Below are 23,023 nucleotides of genomic sequence, written 5' to 3' on the forward strand. Positions count from 1 at the left end.
ATCGCTGGCACACAAGCAAACGCGAGAGACGTGTATGTATTTCATTCAGATAAAGTACCTCCCTCCTGCATACAGATCTACATTTTGAAGTAATAATTCCTCGTAGTAACAGCTTGTTTTATTAAGTTAGGATTTATAAATACTATTAAAGTGTTACTATTAGCGCGACCACTGTGCATCAGCGCACACAAGTTACCTACTGACAGCTTACAGCTCGTTCCACTGTAAATAGTTAATGCTATACATTTCAACCAAGTATATAGAGGCCTTGTTAAACATTCCACACATATTACAATGACTGTGATGCAGTGGAAACTCCGTTCATGTGTAAGCTACCTGGTCTTACGAAATTATCTTACCAGTGCTGATGCCACTCTTGAAATTAGCTAATGATAAATAAAATGCAGCTCATATCTGTCACAGATCAGCCTAGTCACCATCCTCTTCACTACACTTCCCAGCATCCATCCTGGTCCCCAGCTGCACGTCATTTCCTATCACTCACACCTGCACCTCATCATCACCCTCATCACTGCCTCTACTTATACACACTCTTCACCTCAGCTCACTGTCTGGTCTTGTTTTTCATCACAGCAGACTATCTCCCTGTCTCCAGTGATCTCTAAAATGAAATTTTTCAGGTATCAGGGTAAATGTGTTCATAGTCAGAAATATCTCACCAGGGGCAAATAAATGTTCAAATGATTCAGTGCATACGGCACTAGATGATTCACATTCTATATACTGAAAGGTTAGAAGACTTCAAAGTTTTTAGGGTTTAATTAAATGATTTATTTATTTTATACATAATGAGCAAGTTGAATAAAGGAGAACAAATTTTGTACAGTATGTGTTTGTGGTTGGTCTTGTGGGTTTCCTGTGGGGCTAAACTGTGTGGGGAGTTTGACTTTGTTGACATTCCCTGCTGTGGCTAGTTAACAGATGCCAGATGAGGGAGTGTCTGTAAGTCGACACTCTTCATTTGTAGATGATATTTACATGCAAGTTAATAGTAAACAGGAGGTTGAAACTCTGTCACATGATATTTAGTCTTTCTTTGGTTTAGATAACATTTCTTCTAAGTAGCAACATAATTTTAATGGCAAAATGGAAATTATGTTGAAATATTGCAAAAACAATTTAAATCCATGATGTAAAAAAACATCAGCATAGCCATACATATAAACAGGTGTAGAAAATGGATGGATTTCAAACAAATATGTATTGCTTATTTAATGACTGACAAACAAATGTGTTATCTAAACTTGCCACGTTTTATTGTATATCTAAATTGCTTAGGTTTGCTTCGGGTTCAGTACTGAAATTTAGTTTTATAAATGGTCACATAAATCATTTGAGATATTTCTTTCTGAGTGTTGTCTAATTCTCAGTGCTTTAAGAGGAAATCTGGTCTGGAAACTTTTTTCATTTAAAGTGTCACTTGTCAGACACTCCCTTGAACTCAGATTAACAGTTAAGATAACACTGCTGAAAGTTTGGAATTCAGCCCTGGCTGTCCAAGAGTTATATAAGCAACCCTGCACTTTAGGAATGTATTACAGTAATGCCCAAGGAGTAGAAAGAAATATAGGGACACAGTTAGAAAAGGGAAATAGGCAGAGAGAGCACACTAACATCAAAAGAATACTTTTAGAATGCTAAAAGTCTAAGAAAGGAACTTTGGACAGCTAACAGAACACGATAACTATTCAAGGAGGTCAAGCGAACAAATAACTTTAGTAGTAGGCAAAGACAGTGAGGGGCTCAAAGTGTATATTTAAGGCTACTAATCCAAAGCTCATTTAAGAAAAAATACAAGTGACATTTCAAAAGCATAAAGGAACAAGACAGGAAGAAATAACTCAGTATACTTTAAGGCAAAAAGAAAGATTTCAACAAGAGTAAATTAGGGAGGAAAACTTCAGAAAGCTGGACTAAAAAGGATAAGAGGATATTCTGGAGAACGTTTTTTGTGGTGATGGAGGAGGTACTGCTGAGCTATGAAGAAGCCATTAAGAGGGCAGGTGATGCTATTCATCGGTTCCCTTTAATAGATGTTCAGGGTGTCCCTCTCATGAGCACCATTGCAGACAACTGGAAATCAATCTGGGAATTCTGTCCTGACCCATCAGACCTACTCATCTCTACTTATCCTAAAGCAGGTAAAAAAAAAAAACTGTTAAAAAATAACTTGATAATCATCCTAAGGTCTTGTGCTTTTTAATGCCCATAAGACCAGACTACACTGTATACTGTGTACTTTGCACTCTTTCTTGACACAATTTGAGCAATGGATTTAAAGGAACAGTCCACCCAAAATAAAAATTTACTCACCCTTAATATGAATGGATATGTCTTCTGTTGTGGGAATACAAATTAAAGAATCTGTCTAAGATCCACTGATTCTATGTCCTGACATAACATCACATGAAAAAAAAAAAAAAACTAATGTGAACTATTTTATACATGGCATTCAAGCTGAACGTAATGGCATTAGTTTAATGATTAGATTAAATAGTTTCCATTCAAGGGGTTCTGCCAGTCTCTTCATACTGAGGGTCAAACTATGTGTTGACATGTCTCTATTTCCCATGACCAGGGACTAGATCTGCTGGATCTCACAGTCAGGGGTAATGTCCTGTGTTGCCTTTAGATGCTTTGGTTAAAGCAGTCATCTCTGAGGCTGAAGTAATAATAAAATAGCAGAAAAAGTACTGGCAGCTCATTACCTGGACATTATCCATAGTTACGGACCTTTCCATTAACTCTAAAACACAACACAATGCAGTGTAAAATTCTAAATACAGGTAAAACACCTGTAAAAAATAAATACGGAAAATTCCTTTTGAGCCCTATTTTTATAAAAAAAAAAGTTTGTTTTTTTGAGTAGCACGTTTTTAATGAATCCTGCTGAAGAGATATCTGGGTTGCAAAGAAAGAAAAGTTATTGTGACATCAGCACTATATTCCACATCTGTTAATCAATGTTAAAGGGTTAGTTCACCCAAAAATGAAAATTCTGTCAGTAATTACTCACCCTCATGTTGTTCCAACCCCGTAAGACCTTCGTTCATCTTCGGAACACAAATTAAGATATTTTTGATTAAATCTGAGAGCTGATCACTCCTCCATAGGCTTCTAAGGGAATGAAACTTGCTGGCCCAGAAAAGTTATTAAAGACATCGTTAATATAGTCCAAGTGACTACAGTGGCTCAATCTTAAGTATATCAAGCGACGAGAATACTTTTTGTGCGCAAAAAAAAACAAAAATAACGACTTTATTCCACTATTCATTTCCCTCTCTCTGGGCCTCGAGTTGGTTCACCTAGTGTTTAAGCGTAGCGCGTCTGTGTTACACGTCACCACGTAGGCTCACTATTGGCCGACGCTGGTCATGTGTGTGATGAGTGTGACGCATAACACAGAAGCGCTGCGCAAAAACACTTCTTTTGTTTTAGTTACTTCTTTTTTTCACACTTACTTCTTTTTTTTTTAGAAGTAATATTAAAAAACCTGTAACAAAGTAACAAAAAAAAAAGTTCAATCTAAAAAACCTGAGCAAAACCTTTCTCATTTCTAAGCAAACGTCTCATATCATTCACAGGGATTTTCCTGGGTCAAAAATGGTCATCAGTGGTGGTGGACAAACACAGTCATCCACACACACAGTACAAAGTACCCTACCCCTGTGAACTGCGAGCCCAGTACTGACAATCAATCCAACAAAAAAAAAAAAAAACAGTTAACTCATCCTATTTATTCATGAAATACAAAATAATCACAGTCAGAACAGATCATAAAACAAATGTGCTTAGAACAATTTTATATATAACAATCTGTAGATTTAAATGTAAAAAGTCACTGAGTGACTGATTTGAAAAGTGAACAACAAAGTAACACATTACACATTACATTGAAGAAGTGTCAGGTCTATTATTTTGCATGTACACTCCAAGACTTAAAGGGCCCCTATTATGGATTTTTGAAAATGACCTTTCATGTAGTGTGTAACATAGCTCTAATTGAATGAAAACATCCTGCAAAGTTTTAAATCTGAAAGTGCACCATATATAAAGTTATTGTCTTTCAAAATTAAATTAATCGTTTTTTAAACGAGTCATAAGCTGTTTCGTTGTGACGTCAAGACAAAACATTAGTATATTGCCCACTCACTTATTGCACGCAGACACCAGGGAAAACTTGAACCTCAAACCAACAGCTGATTCCTGTGGATACTGGATAGCATCATGTCAAGAAGATGGCATTGTGCTTTATAATGTGAAGGTAAAGACAGTTTTTTTTTTCACTGCCCAAGGACGAGCATGTGAAGAATCAGTGGTTAAAATTAATCTTTACCACGATATCACAGCAGTATAATCCTAAACTTTTGCTGTGTTCCCTTTATTTTACTGACGACTGCTTCTCAAATCTCAAAGTTCAATGCAGGATTCGTTTTTACTCTTGAAAGATGGTGTTCAAAAAACGTAGTTTTGAGTTTTATATTGTGTAGGTCTCCTGCTAACTGGCTAACTCACGTTATCACTATCTTACTGAAATACTTCTGCTGTGTGATACTTCAATCAGTTGTGGACCACTATTACCTTTAACTGTGTCTATTAATGCAGATTGTCTGTCATTCTCACTACTTTGAGGAAATATTTGTTTTACCAAACGTTTAAGTTACATCAGATCATTCACTCTAGTGCTCGGCTAATGTATACATTGCATACATGCACTGTTATTGATACAGTTTCCACGTATTCACCGCAATATATTAGAAACATTCACGGTAAATAAATTAGTAATAAATAAGTAAAATAATCGGTTTGTTGATGGACATGCACTTGTTAATGCTGATGGTGAGGAATTACAGTTGCAACATCCCATACAATGTACCTCAAACTGAGTAGGCCTAGTGTATCACTGAGAAACACTGAGTCCTGCTCGAGTCGTCCTTGTGATGGAGGTTCTGGTTGAATAACTAGTTCTTCCAGTGTTTCATTATCGGACTCGCGCTCACATTGATATGGTCAAATCGACGTCATTGTTCGTTACTGTGTTTAGTTTACAGTGTAGGAAGCCTCAGGAAAGCTGATGTTGTTATGGCAATGGCCGTTTTTGTTTTCGGCGCGATGTACACGGTAGGCCAATCACAACAGACTGAGCTGTCTGGCCAATCAGAGCAGAGTAGCTTGTGGATTTAGAGAGGGATTTAGAGAGATTGATTCATCTCACGAGTCGTTTGAGAATCATTGAAAATGTGATGATGTGCAAATGTATATTATGAGGAAATTAAACAGTTTTTTTTTTTACCTTTGATGCATGTAAACATGTTGTAGGAGACTCCACAACAACATTAGGAAACTTTTAAAATAGCATAATAGGGGCCCTTTAATGGACAGATCATTTGACATATCAGTAACAGATATCAGTATCAGTATCAGTTCTGTGGATATCACTGTCAGTTGGATTCAATCTTACATTTAAATATGGCTGTCAATCCAGAAACATTGCAATGTATAGTTAGTGGCATGAAAAATATATAGCTATACAGAAAGCGAGCAAAGATCGCTGCCATTATTTTCACTGAAGCTGTCAATTACAACTCGAGGTACACAAAGCTGCACTCTTGCGAAAACTCCCATTATAATCAATGAAGCTGTGCAATGAATCTCTTATTGACATCGTGTTTATACTTTGTTGGTTATTGTAACACAGTTCGTTGTTGTGGGAAGAAGGAGGTGGGAACCGGAAAACGTTCAAAAGACTTTAATAAATAAATAAACAAATACAAAACGAAAGTAAAGGCCCTCATGGATGACTGCTGCCACATATAATAAAACAAAAACAACGTAAAATCCAGGCCTGGCCTGTCTCGTCCTTCACTGTCGTCACTCCTCCTTTTATGCCTCCGCTCCTCCGTGAGAGATACGAGACCGGTGCATTGCGCAGGTGTTACTCATTATCAATCACGGCACCGGCCTCACGCCGTTCTCTCACGGCCTTAATTATCCTGAAGGAGGGAACGGAGATGTTACGTAAGTGACTGATGAATTAGGATCTCGCCTGAGAGCCCAATCACATCCAAGTGGTACAGACGGACATTGGCAAGTGAGATTTGCACCGCAAACCACCCCCCTGTGCCACGTGTATAATGAAGCATGCAGGACTCACTCATTAAGTTTTTGCTGAGAAGCCAAACCAGTGCCCGGTCACTCAGCGATGGACGGGAAGTAACGCATCCGTTCCCTCAATAGGTAACCTAGACGTTCCCTATCAGTCAGTCATGTTCAAAGTTACTGTCAGGGATCCACCAGATCTGCACACTCGTTCACTCTCCCCGGAATACTGATTCACCACACCTGCACCTCATCATCACCTCATCATTCACTCCCTTTATATACAACCCTTCACCTTCTGTTCAGTGTCTGGTCTCGTCTTTACATGGATGCACAAGACTCACTACCTGTTACTTACCTGATCTACCAACCTGAGATACCAACCTGAGATACTCATCTTCAGTCTTCATTCCGATCTGCCATCTGCCTTCTCCGTTGATCATCTTCATCATCCGTTCTCCACTCTGGTTTCCACTCCACCTGCAAAGACATTCATATTACTATTCAGCTAAGTTCTATCTTCATCTCAAATTTGCATGACCTACTCACCATTACATCTGCTGGTTCCGTGCTTCTGTTCTCAATAAACATTGTTTATATTTACTCACCTGTTTGAGTCTTCTCTAAACCTGACAGAAGACCAGACCATATGCAGAACCCCACGGAATCAGCGATGGATCCACCAAGCGATCCATTCGCTGAGCTGGTACATGCTGTTCGACTCTCATTACTTCCATCACACCCGGATAACCCACCCACCATTCCCGCTGATGTCCTGCATGCCGCACGTCAGTCACTTCTTCCTCGATCACCCGTTGCACCACCAGCTGCCTCTGCCAGTCCCATGGCCCGACCAGTGACATTCACCGGTGAGGCGGAGGACTGCAGTGGTTTCATTCTACAATGTTCACTGTACTTCGAAATGCAAGCTCATCAATTCCCCAGCGATTCAGCCAGAGTGGCGTTTGTGATTTCATTACTGTCTGGCCGTGCTCTTCAATGGGCTCAATCTTTATGGAATTCTAATGCTCAAGTCACTAAATCCCTTTCCAATTTCATCCAACACTTCAAAGAAGTTTTCGGCCAAACAGCGTCTGAGTTATCAATCCATGATCAGCTTTTCAATCTTCGTCAAGGTAAACAATCTGTTTGTGCCTATGCTCTCCAGTTCCGCACACTGGCGGCATCTAGCGGTTGGAACGAAACCGCTCTACTCACAGCTTACCGCCACGGGCTCAATGCCAACATTCGCCAACAAATGGTAGTGTATGACGATTCGATGGGGCTCGAAAACTTCATACAAAAGACCATCCGTGTATCACAACGCCTCACCACCTGTACATCTCAATCTCCCGCTGCATGTCCTCCGCCCACGTCACCATCTGTGGCTCTTCCAGCACCACAGCCCATGCAACTCGACGCTTACCACCTGACCCATGCGGAGCGTCAACGCCGGATCCAACATCGTCTATGTCTGTACTGTGGGGGAGAAAATCATGCCATCAATGACTGTCCCGTACGACCCCAACGCCCGGCGGTGAGTACAATCCCATTACCACCAAAGATTGAACCATTGTCATGCACTACTGTTCATGTCCTAACCTCTGATATATGTGTCTCTGCGCAAGCCCTCATCGATTCCGGTTCAGCAGGAAACTTCATCTCAACCCATCTCCTTCAGAAACTGAATGCACCTAAGCAACGATGTTCTCAGGATCTTCGTATACACACCATTCAAGGAAAACCGCTGGGCAAGGGTCGTATTCGTCACTTCTCCCCCACTCTGACGCTCCACATTGGATGTCTACACTCCGAGGAGATAACGTTCATGGTGCTGGAAGAGTCCACTGCTGACCTCATCCTGGGACGCCCGTGGATGATCCAATGGAGCGAAAACTGTTTCAAATCCTGTCTTTTTACTGTTCAAAGATTCCTTAAGAACTCATCATCCTCTTCATCAACTCGGGACTGTCAGAACCTCTCCATCAACTCCACATCCGTCGAGAGTCCCGAAGTCATCCATAAAGTAGAGATTCCTGAAGAGTACCGGGCGTTCCAGGATGTCTTCAGTAAGCAGCTGGCTACCAAGTTACCACCACATCGGCCATGGGACTGTGCTATCGACCTGCTACCTGGAGCCACGTTACCCAAAGGTAGAGTATACCCTTCGTCCATCCCGGAGCAGAAGGCCATGGAGGAGTACATTGAGGAAGCCCTGCAACAACAGTTTATCCGACCGCTTCAAGCTTCTTCTGTTTCTAAGAAGGACGGAGGCTTGAGGCCGTGCATCGACTACCGTCATCTCAATTCACAAACTGTCAAGTTCAGCTATCCCCTTCCACTGGTCCCGGCCGCTCTGGAGCAACTAAGAGGAGCTCGTATCTTCTCGAATTTGGACCTGCGTAGTGCCTATAATCTTATCCGCATCCGTCGAGGTGATGAATGGAAGACGGCTTTCATCACACCCTCTGGGCACTACGAATACCAGGTGATGCCCTATGGCCTGTCCAACTCACCAGCAGTCTTCCAAAGCTATATGAATGAGGTTTTCCGAGAATTCCTCAATAGATTCGTAGTGGTCTACATCGATGACATCCTCATCTATTCCCGAAACCTCACTGAACACCGGCACCACATCACGCAGGTCCTAGAAAAACTTTGTGCGCATCAACTGTACCTCAAGCTGGAGAAGTGGGAGTTCCACACCACCTCAGTCCAATTCCTTGGATATGTCATCGACCAACATGGGATCCAGATGGACCAGAGGAAGGTGGACACCATCCGGAACTGGCCTCAACCCACTACCGTCAAAGAGCTACAACATTTCCTAGGATTCGCCAACTTCTACAGGAAATTCATCAACAATTACAGCCTCATCAGTTCACCTCTGACATTCACCCTCAAAGGCCGGCCCAAGTCTCTGTCTTTCACCCCAGAAGCCTCCAACTCATTCCAACAGCTAAAAGAAGCTTTTCAAACTGCTCCGATCCTGGCTCATCCGAATCCAGATATCCCTTCATCGTTGAGGTTGATGCCTCTTCTACTGGGGTCGGAGCGGTCCTATCCCGGTGACAGGGTGATCCTCCTAAACTCTATCCATGTGCCTTCTATTCTAAGAAGCTGTCCCCGGCGGAGCAGAATTACGACATTGGTAACCGAGAACTGCTCGCAATTAAGCTTGCCTTAGAAGAGTGGACACACTGGCTGGAGGGAGCAAATCATCAGTTTGAAGTCATCACCGATCACCGCAATTTAGAATACCTCAGGGAGGCTAAAAGGCTCAATCCTCGCCAGGCTCGATGGGCACTATTCTTCACCCGCTTCAATTTCATCATCACCTATCGTCCTGGCACCAGGAACTATAAAGCTCACGCTCTATCTCGTATTCATCAACCATCTCCTGAAGAAACCCATCCGGATCCTATTCTCCCTCCAGCCATTGCTGTCAGTCCCATCACCTGGAGCATCGACAAGCAAATCTCCCAAGAAAACCTTACCGATCCTGCTCCGCCGGGAGGTCCAGAAGGGCTCCTCTACATACCACCTCCTCTCCGTCCAGCCGTTCTGGACTCAGCTCACACTTCTCCGGGCTCTGGACACCCAGGTAGCAGGCGTACCCTCTCGCTCCTATGTCAACGCTACTGGTGGCCCTCCATGCCTCAGGATGTCTCCCGATTCATCAAAGGTTGCTCAGTCTGTGCCGTTACCAACACCCCGAGGAAACTCCCTGAAGGCAAGCTCGTTCCACTGCCTATTCCACATCGACCATGGTCTCACATTGCCATTGACTTCATGACGGATCTACCTAAATCACAAAATCATACCTGCATCTTCGTCGTTGTTGACCGGTTCTCCAAAGCCTGCAAGCTGATACCTCTTCCAGGACTACCCACTGCCTTCGAAGCTGTAGCTCAAAACGTGTTTCACAACTTCGGCATCACTTAAGACAGTGTCTGACCGTGGACCCCAGTTTATATCCAGAGTATGGCAAGCTTTCTTTAAACTCCTAGGAATGTCCGTAAGCCTTTCCTCCAGTTATCACCCACAAACTAATGGCCAGACTGAGCGGAAGATCCAAGAGATCGGGAGATACCTGAGGGCATATTGTCACCAGAACCAGGACAGCTGGAGCCAATTCCTTCCCTGGGCCGAATACGCACAGAATTCACTCCGCCAATCCACCACAGGGCTCACCCCTTTCCAGTGCATCCTGGGATATCAACCACCTCTGTTTCCCTGGTTGGGTGAGCCCTCGGAGGTTCCAGCTGTCAACCACTGGTTCGAGCAGAGCGAGAGGGTATGGGACTCGGCTCACGTGCATCTCCAGCAGGCAGTGCGGAGGCTCAAGATCCAAGCCGACTGTCGTCACACCTCAACCCTCAATACCAACCTGGACAGAAGGTTTGGCTATCGACACAGGACATCTGCCTCCGTCTGCCTTGCCGTAAGCTGAGTCCTCAATACATGAGTCCATTCACCGTGCAGAGGCAGCTCAACGAGGTCACCTATCGACTCAACTTACCACCACATTACCGTATCTCACCTTCCTTCCACATATCTCTCCTAAAACCTCACACTGAACCTGTCACTCCTCTTCCCACAGATCCTGGTGTGGCCGACGTACCTCCTCCTCCCAACCTAGCTGAAGAAGAGCCTATCTACGGGGTTCGTACCATCCTGGATTCAGGTTCCCAAATCGAATATCTCATCGACTGGGAGGACTACGGCCTCGAGGAACATTCATGGGTCCTACGGGACGATATCCTTGATCCAGGACTCCTCACCCAGTTTCACACCGAACACCCTGACCGACCAGCTCCCAGAGGTCGTGGTAGACCTTGTCATCGTCATCATCTCTCCACCCAGTCGTCAGGAGCCGCCCATGGAGGGGGGGGGTACTGTCAGGGATCCACCACATCTTCACACTCCGCCCACTCGTTCACTCTCCCCGGAATACTGATTCACCACACCTGCACCTCATCATCACCTCATCATTCACTCCCTTTATATACAACCCTTCACCTTCTGTTCAGTGTCTGGTCTCGTCTTTACATGGACGCGCACAAGACTCACTACCTGTTACTTACCTGATCTACCAACCTGAGATACTCATCTTCAATCTTCATTCCGATCTGCCATCTGCCTTCTCCATTGATCATCTTCATCATCCGTTCTCCACTCTGGTTTCCACTCCACCTGCAAAGACATTCATATTACTATTCAGCTATCTTCAGCTATTCTATCTTCATCTCAAGTTTGCATGACCTACTCACCATTACATCTGCTGGTTCCGTGCTTCTGTTCTCAATAAACATTATTTATATTTACTCACCTGTTTGAGTCTTCTCTAAACCTGAAAGTTATTTCAGTGACTGACGAATTAGGATCCCTAAGAAAAACGCCACAATCACTGCGCCTTCCAGCACCCCGTCCATATTTGATTTTTTCTTCATTAAGAATAATGCATATAATAAAATATAAAACATTTTTAAAAAAAAGCTTCTGTGCAAATTTGGAGTTCTGTTTTCACACTTTGTTGTGTTTTGGGTTCCAACAAAAATATTCATGAGCATATGATAAAATATAACAGGTATAGCTTAAGGTTGTTCTGACCATGTTTTATTTCAAATCTGAGGATAAATCTATATGCCATAATGCTAGCAAATAGTTACATTATCTAAGCATGCAGTTGCTGTTTTTTTTTTAAACGTTTTTACGATCTAATGAGGCTTCTTATTACAGATTGAGACAAAAAAATACATTATTTTGTAGTATTCTACACTTTATTCTTATGAAAATACCTGATGATGAGTCCACCTTTTATGAGTCTACCTTGTACTTTCTGTGCGAGGGAGCCCTCTGGGTTTGAGTATTACAGCAATAATCGAATTCAGCTTTAATGATAATTAAAGTATGAAACGGTACTAATTGCTAACAGTATTAGTGTTATTATTGCCCTGTTTGTTCACTTCCTGGCTCATGTCTTGATTGAAATTTCAGTGAATTATTCATGACAACTATACATTCATTTTCAACCAAACATTTTAACATACCTCTATGTAACGTGAGTGTCTTTATCTTACTTTAATTTTAAACAAAATATTTTTTCTACCTGTTGATAATTCTGAAAGAAAACGAGACTGGAACCAAACATTGCCATATTAGGCTAACAAACACATCTTCTAATCGCACCTGTTTTAAAGATTAACCATACACTCCTATTTTAGCTCAAGGCTTTGTAAAGTAGGTTAAACAGTGTTAAGTTAAAGAGCACAAACTTTATCATTCAACTGAACTGTGCACATTCATTTTAGACACTTATGTTATGCTCTTGTGCCATCCATGCAATAAACACACATCTTTAAATGATTGTTGTTTACTCGGGTTGAATTGACGTAGATCAGCAATGAGATCCACCCCATCCCTGTATCCATCAGTGGCTTTACAGAGAGAATGTTGATCACTGCTGTTCCTACTTACCCATACAGTGAGACTACTGGATAACACTGGGAAAGTGTGCCTATTCCAATGGAAAGGGACGCTACAGAGGCAACATCCTGCCTGTAGGGAGGTAACCTGGAGTTACACATGTGGACTGACTAACCCAAGGATTTGGGGCGATGACGGTGTGACCGAGGACAGAGGCGATGCCGACGGGAATGAGGAACCTGCTGCATATAAAGGGGTGGAGGGACGGATTGCAGCGAATGGCCCGTAAATCCGTGGCGGAAGTGGTGTGACGACTGATCAAGGGGGAGCCGGTGGGATGAGGGAACCCGGAGAAGCCACTAGGCTGAGGGTCTCTCATGGAGCCAAAGCTGGGAGGAGCCAATACAGAGCCGACAGGTCGATGGGCCGAGATGGAGCAAAGGGATTCGAGACCGGAGGCGGAGCCGCAGGATCCTCTTAAACAGGTGCTGCTGGTGGTTGCATGACCCCAGAGACACGCAGGGCTGTAAACGTCCAGTAGCGATGGGGCAGGAGGACTGGATGAGCTTTGTGGTGGTGCTAATGTAACCAAACTTGAGAGGATGACCGTAATTATGACGCATTCCACACAGGTTAGCGCAAAGAATAAATCCCAATTCATATTGTTGTCCTTACAGTCGTCTGTACAGGCAGATGAATCACAGTTCACTATGCATAATAAAGATGATTCAGATACTGGATGGGATAGGAGGGTGGGAGTTGACAAGTCCCCATCGAAGTCTATCAGCCAGTCCTCCGCTTCCGTTCCCTCGGCCACTGGTGTCACGGGCTCACACCCCTGGTCAGATCCACACTGGGGCTCCACTTCCGGGGTGATGGTAAGCTCTGTCCTCTTGTCCACGGGCTCTGGCTCACTCATCGCGGCGGGTGGTGCTGCTCAATCTGTGCAACAGTCGTTCGTGTAGAAGTTTGCTTTGGGTCTGGCTGTTCTCTGGATTAGGATGTGACGCTCTCCAAACACCCAATGACGGCCTCTCTCCAGTTTAGTCCTTTGGTGTTTGGGAGGTCAACGGGATGATAATAGTTTTCCCCGATCCAGAAAAGGGACTTCAGAGTCTCGTCATCGTAAGGGCAGGTGAGTGCAAGACGGCAAAATCTTTTGGTGAAAAAAAAAAGTTCTGGCTCTCACGAGCCACAGCAGCGAATTGCACTGCGTAGTCCATTTTTGGTCCGGTCATCTGTCACAGGGTGTTTGCAGGTGAACAGACAAAGACAGGAGAAGAAGGTTCCAAACAACAGGTTCCAGCACTATCTGCACAAGGACACGTGACAAATGAAAACAAACTGAAAGTCCACGAGAACAGAAACTAACAGAACATAACAGTGACAGTATCCTCATGACAACTGATGAATTAATGATATTAAGAAGAGGATCTATGACCTCTGGAAACTTAGTCAGTATAGGGTGTAACATACATGTTGTTGATTTAGATGATTTAACAATTTTAGGCAAGGCAAGTTTATTTATATAGCACGTTTCATACACAATGGTAATTCAAAGTGCTTTACATTGAATAAATTAAAATAATCAAAAGAAATAAGAATAATTGAAACAGTTTAGAAAAAAAAGAAAAAGAAAATTCAGTACAAATAGTCGGACGAACAGTGGCACAGTGCTCATTCAGTAAATGCATAGCTAAACAGATTGTTTTGAGTCTGAATTTGAATGTGACTACTGTAGGAGCACATCTGATCTCTTCTGGAGGGTGGTTCCAGCTGCGGCTGGCATAATAGCTAAAAGCGGACTCACCATGCTTATAGTGAAACCTTGGTATTTCTAGCTGATGTGATCCTAATGATCTGAGTGATCTGTTGGGTTTACATTAAGTGAGCATATCTGCAACGTATTGAGGTCCTAGGCCATTGAATGATTTACACTCACCTAAAGGATTATTAGGAACACCTGTTCAATTTCTCATTAATGCAATTATCTAATCAACCAATCACATGGCAGTTGCTTCAATGCATTTAGGGGTGTGGTCCTGGTCAAGACAATCTCCTGAACTCCAAACTGAATGTCAGAATGGGAAAGAAAGGTGATTTAAGCAATTTTGAGCGTGGCATGGTTGTTGGTGCCAGACGGGCCGGTCTGAGTATTTCACAATCTGCTCAGTTACTGGGATTTTCACGCACAACCATTTCTAGGGTTTACAAAGAATGGTGTGAAAAGGGAAAAACATCCAGTATGCGGCAGTCCTGTGGGCGAAAATGCCTTGTTGATGCTAGAGGTCAGAGGAGAATGGGCCGACTGATTCAAGCTGATAGAAGAGCAACTTTGACTGAAATAACCACTCGTTACAACCGAGGTATGCAGCAAAGCATTTGTGAAGCCACAACACGCACAACCTTGAGGCGGATGGGCTACAACAACAGAAGACCCCACCGGGTACCACTCATCTCCACTACAAATAGGAAAAAGAGGCTACAATTTGCACGAGCTCACCAAAATTGGACAGTTGAAGACTGGAAAAATGTTGCCTGGTCTGATGAGTCTTGATTTCTGTTGAGACATTCAGATGGTAGAGTCACAATTTGTCGTAAACAGAATGAGAACATGGATCAATCATGCCTTGTTACCACTGTGCAGGCTGGTGGTGGTGGTGTAATGGTGTGGGGGATGTTTTCTTGGCACATTTTAGGCCCCTTAGTGCCAATTGGGCATCGTTTAAATGCCACGGCCTACCTGAGCATTGTTTCTGACGATGTCCATCCCTTTATGACCACCATGTACCCATCCTCTGATGGCTACTTCCAGCAGGATAATGCACCATGTCACAAACCTTGAATCATTTCAAATTGGTTTCTTGAACATGACAATGAGTTCACTGTACTAAAATGGCCCCCACAGTCACCAGATCTCAACCCAATAGAGCATCTTTGGGATGTGGTGGAACGGGAGCTTCGTGCCCTGGATGTGCATCCCACAAATCTCCATCAACTGCAAGATGCTATCCTATCAATATGGGCCAACATTTCTAAAGAATGCTTTCAGCACCTTGTTGAATCAATGCCACGTAGAATTAAGGCAGTTCTGAAGGCGAAAGGGGGTCAAACACAGTATTAGTATGGTGTTCCTAATAATCCTTTAGGTGAGTGTATATACCAGTAATAATACTTTAAAATCAATCCTAAATGTAACTGGCAGCCAGTGTAAAGACCTGAGGAATGGTGTGATATATTTTCTGGTTCTGCTCAGAATCCAGGCAGCAGCGTTCTGTAGTAGCTGCAATTGTCTTATGGTCTTTTTGGGAAGGCCAATGAGGAGTCCATTACAATAATCCACCCTGCTGGTGATGAAAGCATGCACATGTTTCTCTAAGTCTTGACTGGAAACAAAGCATCTAATTCTTGCAATATTTTTCAGATGATAGTATGCTGATTTAGTTATTGTTTTGACATGACTACTGAAACTAAGGTCTGACTCTAGAGTCACACCAAGATTCCTGACTTGATTTTTAGTTGTTTGACCCCTAGAGTGAAGGTATGCATTCACCTTGAGAACTTCATCTTTGTTTCCAAACGCAATGACTTTTCAATGACGCAATGAAGTTTTGTCTTTATTTAACTGAAGAAAGTTTTGGCACATCCAACTGTTTACTTCATCAATGCATTGGCACAGGAAGTCAATGGGGCTGTAATCGTTAGGCGATAGGGTTAAGTAGATGTGTGTGTCATCTGCATAGCTGTGGTAAGCAATTTGGTTCCTTCTCATTATTTGGCTCATACAGGTTGAATAGGAGTGGCACAAGAATTGAGCCTTGAGGGAACCTCTTCCCTCCTAAGTATGACCTGAACCATTTTAGGACTATCCCAGAAAGCCCGACCCAGTTTTCCAGCCTGTCAAGAAGTATGTTATGATCGATAGTGTCAAATGCAGCACTGAGGTCAAGTAGTACCAGCACTGATAATTTGCCTGTATCATTATTTAGGCGAATATCGTTTATTATCTTTATGAGCGCAGTCTCTGTGCTGTGATGCGGTCGGAAACCAAGTATACATTCGAGCTTAAGAATTTGTTCAGCTGATTGAAGGCAACTTTTTCAATGATCTTCCCTATGAAAGGAAGATTTGAGATTGGTCTATATTTGCTTAATATGGTCTTATCCAGATTGCTCTTTTTCAGGAGGGGCTTAACAACTGCAGTTTTCAGGGAGTTTGGAAAACTCCCAGAGAGAAGTGAGGAGTTTACCACTTCTAGGAGATCTGCTTTTAAACAGTTAAACACACTTTTGAAAAAAGATGTGGGAAGTGCGTAAAGGGCGCAGGTTGATGTTTTAAGGTGCTGTACGGTTTCTTCCAAAATTTTGCCATCAATTTCTTCGAAATCAGACATGGTGACTACTTTCTCAGGTTGTGGTCTGATCTGTCTGACCCCAGCGCAACTCAAGGATGTGCTGATCACCTTTCTGATATTATTGATTTTCTCAGAGAAGAAGGAAGCAAACACTTGCTGATGATATCAAATCTTAAGTCTTCCGAATCTTCAGGTGGATTTCCGCAGAATATGAGCTTGAACAGTTCGCAGCCAGCTTTGATTATGTCACTTTTCTTGGCTCTGATGTCATTGAACACATCCATGGCCCCCTCTGCTTTGTCAGTCTTGCAGAGCTTGGTAAGCAAAGTTGGTTTGCTAAACCCAGAAATTGCTGATACGGTATCGCAGCCAGAGAAGCTGTGTAGGAAGATCAGTTATTTACGGTATCTCTCTGGGAGGGCCTCCCGGATTTTTCCGACATTGTAAGATGTGTCTTTAAGGTAGTTTGTGATGTCAGAAACACCAGTGATTTCAAACCGCGTTTTTGAGACTGTCTTTGGTTCACTGCAGATCTTTTTCGACCTCACTCAGACTGTCACCACGGTCACACAGTGGTGACACACAGGCATGAACAACTGATTTTCATTTTATTTATTGTTAGAAAGAGACGTTTTAGCAAACGTACAGAAAATAATTGATAATTAAATGTATAATTGAATAACAGAATAATTAAGTGCAGTTTAAGGCACATACCTTATTTACTTAATTTGAAATCATAACATTTCATTTAAAAATCTCAAAGACACTTTAAAGTCTTAAAATGAATAACATTTCTTTTAACCATTAATTGCCATCCAATATTTATTATGTTTGCTGTGGGACATATAAGAAATTTTATGAATATGCTTTGGTTTCAAAAAAAAAAAAAAAAAAAGATACACTATAAAATACATTGGACATTTTGTATATTTTAGCACCTATCTAAACATACCAAAAGTACAATTTTGTACTTAATTGCCATTATGTTGACATACAGAATTGCCAAAACACTGTTACACCAAACGAATAATAGCAAATAAGAGAAATCTACAATATAACAACACCAAAAATTAAGAATTCTTTGTTAGCAATTGTATCAGCTTATCAGCTAGATAAGTCTGGTCAGTTAGGGGTTTCTGTTTAAAGACTGGTGTTGATATGCTTTACTTAGGCTGTGAATTGGTACCAATATTAAAAGTTCCCAATTCAGGGCCGGGTTAGGGGTTATTAATGGATGATTAATGAGTTTCAGCACTTAGCATTGATTAATTAAATTTGGTTTTTGCACATAATATTTCGGTAACAATTTACAATGAACTCCCAAGTGAACATAAAACGCATAACTAATATTAAAGCTGCAGTCGGCAAGTCTGGCAGATTGGGTCGACTTAGCCAAAATTTTGAATGTTTACAACTCTCATGCCCCTCCCCCACTACCAGCGAGCACCCTCCCATCGAGGTCGTGCTCGTCAGTGCGTCACTGTGCGTGTGTTAGGGCTGTAGTCAAGACCACCTTTGTCGAGTCCAAGACAAGTCCAAGACCAGGACTAGTCGAGTCCAAGTCAAGACCGAGTCCAAAGAGGTTCGAGTCCGAGTCAAGACCGAGTCCAAAAAGGTTCGAGTCCGAGTCAAGACCGAGTCCAGGACAGGAAAAAAAAAGTCTGCTAAAAAATATAGGCTAGCCTATAGAAATTAAATCATTATGAAATAATGAATAATTTTAATTTTATTTAAAATAATTGACTAATTCAAAGAACAACAAAAAAATAATAATTATATAGCCTAGGCCTAACACATTCGTTTCGACTGTCTGATCAGCCTTACATTCTGTTCCTGTCAATCATACACGCGATGTCAACCAATTAAACTGCATGAGGGAAGACCGAGACAACTCACAGACACACACACACACACACACACAAGAGATGCGGATAAACCGCGGATCGGGCGGATGACGTGACGAAAAATAATATTTTAATTAAATTCGGGCGGGTGGCGGCTGAAGCAATCAAATGAAAAAAGTTTGCCACTAAGCAAACCTGCAAGTTATGAGCTGGGTTATTTTGTTTCGATATTAGCTATATTTTAAAACAGCCAGTCATTGCGCCTACCACTCATGGAATAGAAAGAAAGGTAAGAAAAAAAGTCGGAAAACTTTGCCCATTAATTAGATGTGCAAGGCAAGCAGGCTAGTTTTCGGGTTGTTATGGACAATTAAAAATGTGAATATTCACGTTGCACTAGCGGTGGACTTTCAGCGAGTTTATTTAAACATTTATTTTTTAAAGTGCTGTTTGTGAGTCAAAAGAGCCGGCTCTTTCAGTGAGCTGAGTGAAACGAGCCGGCTCACGAAAAAGAGCCGAAATACTTATTAGGTGGCCAGTTTTCACTTTCCCTCCAATAATATATTGTTTTAATATCGCGGCGACGTATCTGTGATTACTGGGAACATATTAAAGAAACCTGGACTCGGTCGAGACCAAAAGCCATATTTGGCAAGACCAGTGGCCGAGTACGAGACAAGTCCGAGACCATAGAAAAGCGGTCTCGAGTCCGGACTCGAGTCCAAGACCGGACTCGAGTACTACAGCCCTAGCGTGTGTACCTGATTTTCTGTGAACACGTCCGTCTCTTCAGCATCAATCAACACCATGGACTCGGAGGTAGGCTGCCCTGGCTAATCTATCCATAGATAGCAATAACCGAGGAATTGGAAGCTTGTTAGTAGATTTTCTCTCCGCCATCACGCTTTCATGCAATCTTCAGGCGAACTTCAGGCGTGTCGTGTGCATGTGATGTGATATTGTAACGTGCGCGAGGGAGGGGGGATCTGTGGCGTGTGCACGACCTGTGATTGACAGTCAGATCTCACACCCCCCTGCGCTGATTGGACCCGATGATCCGGGAGCGGTGGATTTTTGCAAAACAAATAACACGCTCCAGGTGTAGTTAGAAGCTCGGGTTTTTTTCTAAAACCACCTTATTTATGTTGTTCTGTCGGATTATAGTGTCAATTTCACTGAATATGATAAAAAAAAATGTTGCCGACAGCAGCTTTAACTAACAGTGAGCAATACATGCGCGCAAGTGTCTTCGTGCTTCATGTTGTTGTTGATGTGTGTGACGTCGTTGCCGTAAAGCAATTTGTGATTCTCGCGAGATTTGTCGGGGGCGCCCCTCTCAAACTTGCATTGCTGTTTTTTCCAGCAGCGTCCCCCCAAGCTTTACTACCAGGATGATTCGCCCTACTATAAGTTTGTTTACCACCGAAATTACTTTGAAGCTGTTATATTAAGGTACAACTCTTGCATAGTGTGCCTTTAATCATTGTTTATACTGTATGTCTATGTGGTGTTTGTAATGTGCTTTAAGACAAATCATGTGTAAATTCATGTCAACACCATTGCTGAGTATTTCCTCCTTAAAACGCAAGTTATGTCCATAACTATGGTTATATGAGACCGAACGATGACCGTCACCAGGGTCTTCCCTTGAATGACGCCATTCTTCCGCCTGTCCTCGAGACCTAATATCAACAATGTCAGGTGACTGACCTTAGGGGTTGGCTATATAACATCCAGGTGAGCCAAACACTTCCTCTTGCCTGGTTCGTCCCGAAGGTTACATGGGATGGTGACGGTCACATCGTTAGGTCTCATAGATCCATAGTTATGGACATAACTTACAATCTATTTCGACCTCACTCACTCACCACGGTCTTCCCTTGCATGACTTATACCACCAGGGTCCCTCCCCTGTCTATTTAGCCACAGATAAAACAGCAGACCCCAAAGAATTCGGATTTGCCACATTAATCCTTTAAAATCTCATGAGTGTGCATGGGCTGCTCCAAGAGGCTGCAGCACAGATGTCTGAGAGTGAGTGCCGCCTAGAAAGTAGCCATGCTCCTGGTAGAGTGAGCAACCAGATCACCAGGGATAGGTCGATTTTGGCTTACATAAGCTTGTGAAATTATATCCACTATCCAATGAGACAATCATTGCTTAGACACAGGTTTGCCTGCAAACTTCTTGCCAAAGCATATGAAAAGTTGCGTGTGTGACTGCCACAATTGATGAGTACGCTCATTGTATGTGTGCAATGCTCTAATAGGACATAGAGGAAAAACTATCCAACCCTGCACCCGAACAAAGGCGATCTGGATGGAAAGCATCAAGCTCAATATCCTGATTTATTTTACTAGGCTTAAGGACCTTGGGTAGAAATGACAGGTTTGGACCCGTAAACGGTGTGCACCCTTTAAGAAATTGAGACACCTAAAGGGTGTTTGCCAATATTTACACCATCCACTAACATGAAAGTGGGAGAAGGCTGCAATGTAGACCTTTATGGTATTAACTGATTTCCCTGAATCCATCAATGATTGAAGAAAACGAACAACCAAACTGGTGTCACTCTTGGCCGGATCTAATTGTCAATCGTGACACCATGTTTAGAATATTCGCCACTTGCTAGAGTAGTTACTCCACATAGATGGTGCCTTAGAACTATTTATTGTCCTCAATACAGCTTCATCTAAGTCTTCAGAGAGGGACTGAGCAAAGGCCATGCCCACAGTTGTAGTATCTCTGCTCTTGGGTGCCAGATTTGGCCCTCCGCCTGGGAGAGGAGATCAGCTCTCTTTGGAAACTGCTAAGGGTAACCTTGGACCAACGATGCGTCGAGATATTTAAATGAGGAGAAAACCCCCGCAATCCTCAGGGACGTGAAGCACCTGCACAAAAACGTGACGGATTGTAACTAATCTATCCTGTAATCTAAAATGTGCTCTACCTCGTTGGTCCAGGTGAGGCGAGAAAGGCAAGAGGAGGTGGTTGGTTCACCTGGATGTTATGTAGCCAACCCCTAAGGCCAGTCACCTGACATTGTTTATATTAGGTCTCGAGCAGAGGTGGACAGTAACAAAGTACATTTACTTGAGTACTGTACTTTTGTACACTTTTTGAGTATCTGTACTTTGAGTATTATTTTTTATGGAAACTTTTTACTTCACTACATTTGAAAGACAAATATCGTACTTTTTACTCCACAATATTTCTGTCAAGGTCCTTGAGTAGAAAGTAACGTCAAAACGGGGATGGTTTTGGTTGCAAGGGTTGCATATTGGTTGGAAATGAAAGTCGGGTTGACATCAGAACTCGACTGATGTTGGTTTCTGACATCAACCCGTTTGTCCAACATTGGAGATAAATGTCAATCTGGCGTTGGATTCTGACATCAACTTGATTTTCATTTTCAATGTTCGCCCGCTTGCTGATGATATCACCATATCTCCAGACCAGAGATTGGCTACTGCTACAAAGTCCATCACTGGATGTCCTTGAGTATAGATGGAAACAAGGAGAACAAGGTTATATGCACCAGTCCCTACAACAGATCCTATTGCACCAGACTACCTTCTGAAGTTTGTCAGCTGCAACTGTGCAGGGGACTGTGACACTCTCAGGTGCTGCTGTAAAAAGCAAGGCGTCAAGCGTATTTCTGTTTGTGGGAACTGTCATGGTAACTCTTGCCAGAACATCAACCAGCCAGATGATAACAGAAGTGAGGGAGATGTAGGGGAGTTGGATGAGGTTTGTTAAATTTTAAACTGTTTTAGTAAGTTTTCACGGGTTCACACTTACATACAATTTGAGGGGGTAAAGTTGAATGCGTATTTGGCGTGCTGTCCGGAGGGAGGGCTCCGAGCTCGGAGTTCAGCCCGAACCCAGAGTACTCCCCCTGTATGTAAGTGTTTAGGACTAGAAGTGTGGAGAAGGGGTGGTGGGGGGATGCTGCAAAACTGTCAATGGATTGAGGTGAGACAGCTGAATGTATATATACCTCTTACCATTGATTGCCGAGTGCTCTCCACTTGTGTTAATTATCTGAACGTGCTCCTCCCAAACTTTGTTAATAAAACCTCATTTGTTTTGTAATTGTTCAATAAAACCACTTTTTATGGATTTGTATGGACTTGGAGTCATTTTTACTCAAAACGAATGGCTGGGATAGATTCAGCACCCCTAAAAACCCCTAGTTAGACATCTCAAAAGGTAATATTGGTAAAAAATTAAATAAATTAAAAATGCATTATTTTTATCCAGGCCGTCTGGGCAC

The 23,023-nt window shown here is 42.6% G+C and overlaps 1 protein-coding gene across 1 annotated transcript in view; it reads left to right on the forward strand.

The window, feature by feature from the left end:
* The first annotated feature begins 1,526 nt into the window (after positions 1–1,526).
* sult1st6 (sulfotransferase family 1, cytosolic sulfotransferase 6) overlaps positions 1,527–23,023 on the forward strand; it is a 39,815-nt gene continuing 18,318 nt past the window's right edge. The window contains exon 1 of the mRNA XM_084135951.1: positions 1,527–2,162. Within this exon, the coding sequence (XP_083992077.1) occupies positions 1,979–2,162 (184 nt within the window). The 5' untranslated portion in view covers positions 1,527–1,978. The remainder of the gene's footprint in view (positions 2,163–23,023) is intronic.

This window comes from Abramis brama (genome assembly GCF_963993115.1).
Source record: "Abramis brama genome assembly, chromosome: 14".
Lineage (NCBI taxonomy): Eukaryota > Metazoa > Chordata > Actinopteri > Cypriniformes > Leuciscidae > Abramis > Abramis brama.